The sequence below is a fragment of the Lactuca saligna genome, chromosome 3 (assembly GCF_052625555.1).
Source record: "Lactuca saligna cultivar CGN05327 chromosome 3, ASM5262555v1, whole genome shotgun sequence".
NCBI lineage: Eukaryota > Viridiplantae > Streptophyta > Magnoliopsida > Asterales > Asteraceae > Lactuca > Lactuca saligna.
Window position 1 is genome coordinate 192,165,001 of NC_136419.1, and position 10,203 is coordinate 192,175,203.

At 33.0% G+C, this 10,203-nt stretch overlaps 1 protein-coding gene across 2 annotated transcripts; it reads right to left on the bottom strand.

The window, feature by feature from the left end:
• Window positions 1–6,510: 6,510 nt before the first annotated feature.
• Window positions 6,511–9,868, bottom strand: LOC145037681 (ethylene receptor 2-like). Of its 2 annotated transcripts, none has more exons than XM_078986379.1 (3): window positions 9,458–9,868; window positions 7,373–9,179; window positions 6,511–7,228 (listed from the first exon to the last, which is right to left on the bottom strand). In XM_078986379.1, the coding sequence occupies exons 2-3, from the start codon at window positions 9,152–9,154 to the stop codon at window positions 6,680–6,682; spliced, it is 2,331 nt and encodes a 776-aa protein (XP_078842505.1). In that variant the 5' UTR covers window positions 9,155–9,179; window positions 9,458–9,868; the 3' UTR covers window positions 6,511–6,679. The 2 variants fall into 2 exon arrangements, with proteins under 2 accessions (XP_078842505.1, XP_078842504.1); XM_078986378.1 differs by having other exon boundaries at window positions 7,373–9,383.
• Between the last annotated feature and the right edge of the window lie 335 nt (window positions 9,869–10,203).

A 10,203-nucleotide genomic window follows, 5' to 3' on the forward strand; every position in this document is an offset into this window, starting at 1 on the left:
AGTAGACTGTTATTTAGGAGCGAAGCCCCTAAACAAACGGGGGTCTGGGGACAGTGCCCCTGGGAGCAGGGTCTAAGCTGCCTGGGTTCGAAATCCAAGTTTTTGGAAATAAACCCGGTTTTTGACTTTGTTTTGACCCTTATATAAATAACCCGGATTAGTGATAGGTTTCAGACATCAAACTATTTTTTGTGATAGTTTTCCGACATACAACTGTCTGGTGACAATTTTTTGATGGAAATGTTACTTAACTAATTTTTGGTATTCATTTGATGGTACACACAAAATTCATAACACCTATATTCTCTGTTCTTGCTCTCATTTTTGAGTCTTATCCGATTAAAGGTTTGGAGTGTCACCCAAATAGTTTAATCTGAAAATGTATACACAGTTCTCAGAATTTCCAAGCCTATTATTATCCTAAATTTCTAACAATAAGTAGTTAGAATACTTGAACCTAACTTTCTCACACACACACACACACACACTCTCTCTCTCTCTCTCTCTCTATATATATATATATATATATATATATATATATATATATATATATATATATATATATATGGGCAAAGTGAGTATACCTAACAACCTTATATAAGCTTAGGTACCTAACCTCCTCAAACTACGTTATTTTGCATTAAATTTTCATTGCAATCATCCAGAGTTCTTAAACTTCATACCTAAACTTGATTTACTTCACAAAAATTTGGAAATTCATCATTATATTTCTTTTACATCCTTTCATTTGTAGCGGTAGGATATGAAGCGCATCAGGTGATATTCGATAGAAAGACGTGATGTAAAAGAAAGATATTGGTGATAGTCCAAAGATTTTGGAAGTAATCAAGTTATGGGGTTGAAGTTTAAGAACTTTAGGCAATTACAATGTAAATATGATACAAACCGATGTAGTATTATGGAGTTAGGTACCTAAGCTTATATAAGGTTGTTAGGTATATTCATTTTACCCTATATATATATATATATATATATATATATATATATATATATATATATATATATATAGACACACACATTAATAAGCATTTAGCCTAAAATGTTGAATTTTAAGAGGTACAAATCTTATTGCCATATTTACAATCAATTTATGCAACACAGACTTATCCAATCAATGAGTCAAAGTTAAACCAATGTTTCCGCCAAATAAATCCTGAGTTTATCTCCTTATATTTCAAACTAACTAAATTGAATATGTCAAAGTTGGAACTAATAATCCCGTTTCCTAAGCAAAGGGAATCAGTCAACATAATAAATTCAGTTTATATAACATATAAACATACCTAACGATAGCCGCCACTGGCACCCACCATTTAATCACATTTCAAAATTTTCGCATCGTTAAATTCCAAAACCTAAAAATATCCTCTCTCGAAACTCCTTCTATACTCTGAAAACCTAACACCTTCTTCGTCGGTCACTCTCAACGAGTCCATCGCCCCGCCTTACCATCCTGGTCACCACCATTATATGTTACCAACGACTAACTACCGCTGCTCTCCTCTGTCCCTTTTTTTCTCAGAAAATCTATAAACCATTCTCTTTCTGGATTCAGATCAAACCTTAACTAACCCCTTCATTGCTTCCATTCGTTGGATTCACCACTACACATATGTGTATTAGTGTTCAAATACATCATCTACCCCTTTCTCTTTTTAGGGTTTATTTTTATTTATTGAAATTGTATGCTTGTACTGTAGAAGACAAAAACCTTAACAAAACACTTATCTTTTGATTTTGGTTTGAGAATAAAGGAACTTGGACCAGTAATGTGTTGCTAATTAGTTCTTTGAAATCTTTGTAAATCCTATCAAGAAGGATTAACATTTCTTTGATGTGGTTTGTGTTTCCATCACATGTTTAGTTAATAAAAACAAGGTATGTATTCATAAATTTTTTATAGCTATATGAATCTATCACTTGCTTTCTTGTTTTCACACCTCCTCCGTATCTAAAACCAGAGATTGAGATTCAATAGGTTTGTTTGAACTGAGGGTGTTCTAAGAAAATTTTTGTACGTTCTGAAGTGAGTGTTGTTTTATTGTGTTCCTCAGGATGTATAGAAGCTAGAGGATCTGAATAATCAAGAAGTGCACAAGTGGTAAGCATCCTCTTGTAACCCCCCCCCCCCCCCCCCTCCCCCTTATTGTTAGCTTTTTCTTATATTGAGTAATTTTAGAAACCATCATTAAGACATAAATATTTTAGTATGTTAAAACGAATTTGTTTTCTCTCACAATTTTGACGAATTTTTGAAGCTAGTATTGAGAAAGTGATTATGTATTAAGAATTTTTGTAGTTGTTATAGTCTAGAGAAGGGTTTGAGCTTGTATTTCTATTAAAGTATTGGTTTATGATTCTTTTCAAGCTGTAATCATATTTATATTGTAAACTTTTATTTTCAAGGTATGCAACTTAGGTAGAAGATTCTAAATATAAGAGTCAAGTGGTAGGTTTTTCTCTTGTCGGTAACAGTTATTGATCACTTTGTTATTTGAACTTCAATGGCTTAGATGTACCTATGCTATAGTGGAAATAAGGTGTTTTGTTGTTAGGTTTTCATCGTTACCCTTTTACTTTATTGTAATTTTAAACTTTGGTTAACAATTTAATAATTAATTGGGTGTTTGTTACCTCTTGTAATTGGGAGTAAATATGATAGGCTAGAAGTAAATTTTCATTTGAATCTACTTATGCGTTTTTGTATAAGCATTTTGAATATATTTATGACACCACCTTTATCATTTACACCACATGTTGCAAGTAGATATGTGTGGCATTTTCACTTTACCATGGCACTTTCACTAGGAGGATAATAGGTTTGTGAATAAAGTAGTGCATTTCCAATCACCAACACCAATGAAGATTGCTCATATTGTAAGGGGTTGTTTAATTCCATGAGTATTTTTTATTATATGGAGTTCAATATTAGGAAATCGCTCTTTAATATTATTAGAAGGGCTAAATGCAAGAAATGACAATGGATTTTTTAGCTATTTTATTAGCATCGTACCTTCACTTAATCTTTTTATGGTTCTTTATTGTTAAATCAAGAAGTAATATTTTCTTTTGACTATATATTGCACAAGCATCTGCTATGCATGATGGGTGGATAGTACCATATATTGGACCGATTTCTATGAAAACATTCAATGGTGTCAGCAACTCAAGACGTTGTAAAGATTATGATAATTCCACATAACTTCTAAATTCTCTTTGATTAACAACTTTACTACTTCTGTTTATTCCGCAAATTATTTTTCCTTTTTTTTTTTTTTAATTATTTGTAATCATCCTTCTAAAAAATTACTTTATTGTGGCCATATTAATATGTGTTCAATTCGTTGCTTTGCACAATCAGGATGTAATTTTTGATCCATCATGATATGATAAAAGATAGAAAAGGTTTAGTTCAAGTGATTTTATCATTATTTACTCACCCCATTATAATAGTTATTTACTATCTATGTCAATGTTCTCTAATATACTGTTTGTTTGATAAAATGAAGAAGTAATATATTTTTGAATAACAAGTATAATAGCGTGAATATATTAATTAACAAATCATCCAATTTACCAAACACATACTATAAGCATTATAATTTTTTTTTTAAAAGTACATATAAATGTTACGGTCTTAACTAAACCATAAGCAAAAATTATAAATTTGGTCTCCTTGGTATCCCTACAGCAAAATGCTCATTAAAAAAATGAATTTTTAAAATTCATGTTTCTTAAACGAACTACATAGTTTTTGTAAGTATTGATATAAATTTTTTATTTTATAAAGCATATTGAAGCTAAGAAAAATATTGTATAAATTATAAAGGTCTTTGATATTTAATCATTAGAAAATCTTTTTGTTGCTATGGTGACGATAGCTTTAAAAAATAAGAATTATATTAAGAAAAATATTGAGCCAACACAAATGAAAACAAATAAAAAATGAAAGTTTTCGGCTTATTGTATTTCATGGTGTTAAAACAAATGTTGACAAATATGAAAGTTGATTAGATCAAACCACAATAATTAACATCATACACGACCTCCCTTTTAAATAACATACTATGAAATATCATAAAGCAAGTCCAAAATAGGTATATATATATATATATATATATATATATATATATATATATATATATATATATATATATATATATATATATATATATATATATATATATATATATATATATATCAATGTTCTAAATAACGTAAGACGTGACTTGACGGTAATGTCAAGCGTCAAGCTTCTTCGAGCCTTGGCGAGACATGACGTTTCTAAAGCGTGACATAAGGCGACAATCAGGCCGGTCCAAATGTTTTGTGGGCCCAGGGCAAAAAGAGAAAATGCCCCCCCCCCCCCCCCCCCCCCCCCCCAAGAAAAATAAATAAAATAAAATTTAATTCAAAAATAAACACGTCGTTATAAAATCGATAAAAATCACTATTAATATTAGAAACATAAATATGACCACAACATTACCTAAAAGAGAAATTCCTATCATTTTAATTCAAATTAGTTTTTCTGCATTAAAACTAGTATCATTTTCATTCAAACTAGACAAACTCGATGATTTAAAAAAATTATGTATAGATCCTTTATAAGTTTGATTGAAGGCATCAAAAAAATTTCGTTTCTTCCTTTTTTTGGCTTCTAGATAATTGTTTTTTGGAAAACATTGTAGATTATCAATAGCTAAACACTATCTACTTATGGGAAAAGATTACATCTAATTTTTGATATTTGATTTCTATCTTAAAGTTGTAAAAGCCTAATATCATATTTAATTTATATTTAATTTAAATCAAGGTGCAACTGCAAAATAAAATCAAATACAAACAATCATACATCTAAATTTAAAACTGGATTTAAAGTTTTAAATTATGAATCATATATCAATAAATATATTATCTTTTTAAGTAAAAAAAATACAAAAAGTAGGTAGAAGATACAAAATTAAGTCTCAAGAAATCTAAGAAAAAAAAAACTATAAGCTTTCAACATTTGATTAGATACCAGGACCAGGAATCAGGAATGTGAATACAAAATAAAATCAGAAACAACACTAAAACATTAGAAAAATTACGATTGGATTTGTAATTTTGAGTTCTAAATTAGATATCTACAAAGAAATTATCTTGTTAAGTAAAAATATGAAAAATAGGTAGAATCTATAAAGAATTGATAGTCCAGTCTCCAGCAATCTAGCAATATGAGGCATAGATACACAAACAAAATCAATAAATAAATAAATAAATAAAAACTATAAGGAGCGTGAATAAGAAATCAAATCAGAATGAGAAACAAAAGAATAAGAGGAAAAAACAAACAAAAAAATTTACAGCTAACCTTATGGTTTTTATCTCATTCGTCGGGTGCTTTGCAATTTTGCATTCAATTGACATAACTGATTATAATCTGAAGGCTGGTAAGAGACTATGAGAAGGGAAGAAGTCACACGACATAACTGATTATGAATCATTGTTTTGATGTTGATTCATGAGGTAACGATTAGGATTCACGAAGTGTCAATTAGATTAATTGGTTCCCGCTTGATGAGGATTCCTGTAAGACGCCCTAAACGGTAGTGTTTACTTAATGTTACTTCAAAAAGCGCTCCAGAGTCTAGACAAAAAGTGGTTATTTCATTGGGCTAAAGTTTCGTTAATTTTGTAATTGGACCCTTAGAAGACATATACACAAAATTTATTTTTTATATATGTATATATATTATATATTTGAGAAATTTTGGGCCCCTTAAAGTCGTGGGTCTTGGGCGGTCGCCCAGGTTGCCCACCGTCAGGACCGGCCCTGGCGACAATTGTCTATATAATTAATATTTTTATATGTATTTTCAACTATTATTCATTTTTATATACATATATGAGTTAAAACGGTGTTTTGACAAATCTTGGCCGCGTGTGCAAGCTTTGGAACCATGACAAGCTTTTTAGAACATTGAAGCAAACCTTAATTCAAGTTGTGCACCTTCAAGGCATTAGGGTCCTAATTGTCATGTAATGTTGGAACATATGGAAGATGTCACCATACTCTACCAAACTCTTGCATGCTTCTGCACTCTTTCCATCAGCATATTATTCCCAAACACTACATGTTATCTCCCTTCGATATTGGGCTCCTTGAGTACATACACTACATGACACCATGTGCATGTCACATGTCATTTCCAATGTCAAATAATACATTTTATCGTTTTTCTCATCACATGTCTTTTCTACTTTGATGTGTCATGTTACAAAACCTTTATCAAACAAATAGTTTGGAATAAACGTTATCCATAATCCTTACAACAAAAAATCGATGGAAGTAGCCCTAGGCTTATAGCTATTCTTATGGGAGTTCTAATTAGAATGCATATGATCTAACTCTTGCTTCTTGCTCTTGGGATGAGGTCTCAAGTGATTGAAAGAATAACATATTTTTGCAAAACAAGTTTGTAGAAACTTTTAATAACCACTAACTTATTAAATCTATCAAATATTATTACTTCAATGTGTTCCTCATACAATCTTTATTTACTTTATCTTTACGCTATACGTAGTAATATAACTCGAACAAATATCGATAATATTCCCACTTTTAGTTAGACATGTTAGCTCTTTCGACAACCTTCTTCTGACTTTAACAACTTCACGACACTTTATTGGCTTGAATCAAGACTCTCCTCAATTGATCAGCAATATCTTGCATACGAATCGGTTTCCGAAGAATTCCATTCATCCCAAATTCCAAACATCTTTCCCACAAATCTTCATCACCACTAGCAGTTGAAGCAATGATCAAAGGCCAATTCCGGCTCCTAAACTTTCTGATCCTTGAAGCCACTTCAAACCCATCTAAATCCGACAAATGCAAATCCAAAATCAAGATTTGGTAGGCGGCAACCGGCGGGGTGAGGGCGGTGAGACAGTCAAAACCATTGGTCACGGTGGTGACAACACATCCAAGTTTCTTGAGTAGTTTGCTAGTGACCGCCCGGTTTATATCATCTTCATCCGCTAAAAGAACTTGCACGCCTTTCAAGATGGAGTTTGATAGCGGGTGGTGGTGGTCTGATGGTTCACTGGTTTCAGATCCGGCCAGCATTATTGATGGCCGGAGCTGAAACCGGAGAACCAGTGACATGCTTTGATTGAACCCGATTGGATTCGGGACTACCCAAATGTTCCCTTGCATCATCTAGTTCAAAAATCAATCATAGGTTAAATCCAAAATATCTACCCAATTATAAGGATGTTATAATAATGTCCTAATAGATCAAAAAAAATGAAAATATTGTTTAAAACTACAAATAAATCATGAAAAATATTGTTTAAAACTAACCTGGACCAACTTTTTGCACATAGTAAAGCTCAAACTTTCCTCCGCCACCACTCTCCGGCTTCTCTGATCACCGGAAGGTCTCTCCACCACCGAAAACGCATCATTTATTCCGATTTCAAACTTCACATTAACATAACCATCATTAGACTTTGACCTCCAACTCTGCCATTGTTGACTTTGACTTCCCCTCTCCCCAAAAACCCTAAAAGTCAAACACCCACCACCATTCCCCCAACTTAAAAGATTCCCAAACATATGCAAAATCACCTGAAAAATCCTCCTTTCATCTCCCAAAACATTATTCGGTAAATATTTATCAAAATTAATCTCAAATTTATAGTCTTTATAAACACACAAACATTTCGCAAGACACGCAGCTTCTTTAACCAAATCATGAAGCCGAAACGACGTCATTTCCAAAGGAAACTTCCCGTTATCTTTTGTGGAATCATCCATGACGTCATTGATCAGAATCGAAAGCACGTTGCTGTTTTTCACCATGGTGTCGATAATCACTCGTTGTTCATCGTTTAGATTGTCGTCTTGTAGAATCGAAAGTAAACCCATGATTGAATGCATCGGTTTTCTCAAACCTGTGCTCATGACTGATTGAAACGATCTTCTAGCTTGACTTGCTCTCATGGCGTCGTGTTTAGCTTGTTGTAAAGCTTGATTTTGCGCCACTAATTTGTCTCTCATAAGTCTGGATTCTTCTAGCACCGCCGCATGAGAGAGAGCCACCGCCACTTGATCGGCGACTGTTTTCAAGATCTCGAGTTCGGAATTAGTCCACGATCGGAAATTTCCTCCGGGAAGAACCAACACCAAGATCGCGTAACAAACTTGAACCATCTCCGGCGTGCCACCCTTGAAGTCCGCCACACGAAGCATCGGCATTCTAATCGCCGCCACACCTCCCGGCGGATCTAACCCACCGCTGCTCAACGCCGAAAGTCTTGATTCACGATCGAGTAACTTCACCACTTCGCTTCTTTTAATCTCCTGAACATCAGAATCTTGAATCGGGATGTAAAAATCGTTGATTGTTAAATTCTGTTCAACCCCTTTTAACTGATGAGTCAAATTCATGACAGTTTTAGCTTCATCAGGCATCCAAATGGCGCAATTTTGTAAATCCAAAGTCTCTGATAATTTATCGAGAGTTGTGTAAAGAATGGTGTGTCGATCGAGTGACTTTCGGATTTCATGAGTCAGCATTCTGACATGCCACCCGGCTTCTTTTTGTTTCTTGATCATTCCCATTTCTCTTCCGAGATCCCAAAACTTCTTTCTCAACATAAATTCACGAACTTTAACTTTTAAAAGAAGTGGGATTAGAGTGATTAGGGTAATCGCTGTAGCGAATGAGACTAACGCTGTGAGGAATTTGAAAATGGTGAGTGCGAGCATGAGTTGAAAAGGGTGGGCATTGTAAGTCCATCCGTTGAGTAAATGTGTCATTCCACAGAGAACGATGAATAAGATGAATTGAAAGAGAACCCATTTGAAAGGAACATTTGAACAGCTTACGAAGTAAAGAAGTTCGATTGGAATCGAGAAATAGGCAACTGCGATTAAGAAATCACTCACTCTTTGGGTTTCCATGATGTTTTTGTACCCGAAAAAACCTTCAATCTCGCAGTTACAGCTTGAATATCCATTATCGGAAGCAGAAACACAGACCAAGAACAGGAAAAGTAACATGAAATTTGGTAATTTTCGCGACATTGGGTGAGTTAAACGCGTTATGTTGGATAATTTGATTTGATTAGAGAGAATCATCGGTTTCTTTGAAGACTATAGCATCCTGTTCTTCAACGAGAGAAAACAGAATGAAAAAGGGAAAGGATTAATCAACCAGAAATGGAAAATCGACGAAACCCTTTTCAGAAATTGAATCAAACAGTTCAAATTTCATAACCTCAGCTTGTAATTTGTAAATTTCAACAGATTTCAGTAGCGAAAACCGTTCTAAATTGCTTAAGTTTCCCAAAATTCTGCAGATTATACACTAAAAAACAAGAAACTACTAAAAATAGAAATCGATGAAAAAGCGAAAATGTAGGCAGAAGATATGAATTGTACCTTGCAAGAAATGCAACCCGTTTTTCCTCATCAATAATGGGAAACAAAATTCTTTAAAAATCAAAATTCCATAGCGTTCTGAAACACAAAATCTGGGTCTCTCGCTTACAAACCATTCAATGAAATTAACTTTTTTTTTTTTTTTTTTTTTCCTTTTTCTTTTGAGAAAAACCCAATTCAGGAAAACTCCCTCATGGTCGAATTAGTGGAAATCAATGGAGAAATTAACGCCAAGATTTTGTAGGTTTTTCCACATAAAGTCTGAAGAAAACTCTGAATAGAATAAATAAAAAGATGCATGCACCCACAAGTAGAGTACTGAAGTTTCGGAAGGGGAAAGGGTCGAGATCGAGAGAGATGGGTTGGATAGATTAGTAGGCGCCGTTGTTTTGGGTAGAAGAGAGAGAAATGGAAAACAAAAAGAATTAAGAAAATTCTTCTTTAAAATTATTTATTTATTTTATATAATAGAAAATAAAAAATTTGGTTTATGTAGTTTTCAGATTTTTTTTTGTTATCGTACGTGATTTTCAAAACTTTAGGATATAGGCGTTTTCGTATGCTTTTTATTATGGTATGGTAGGTCTTTGTCAAATATGAAATTACTATACTATCCTTTTGTTATAACTACTTTTTAAATTTTCTTTTATTAATTATCAATTTAAAAAACAAATGTCCATAAACGGTCCCGTATCAGAATCCTTAGGCCGTTCTCAGCGCAATAACATTGATTTTTTTAGTTAGAT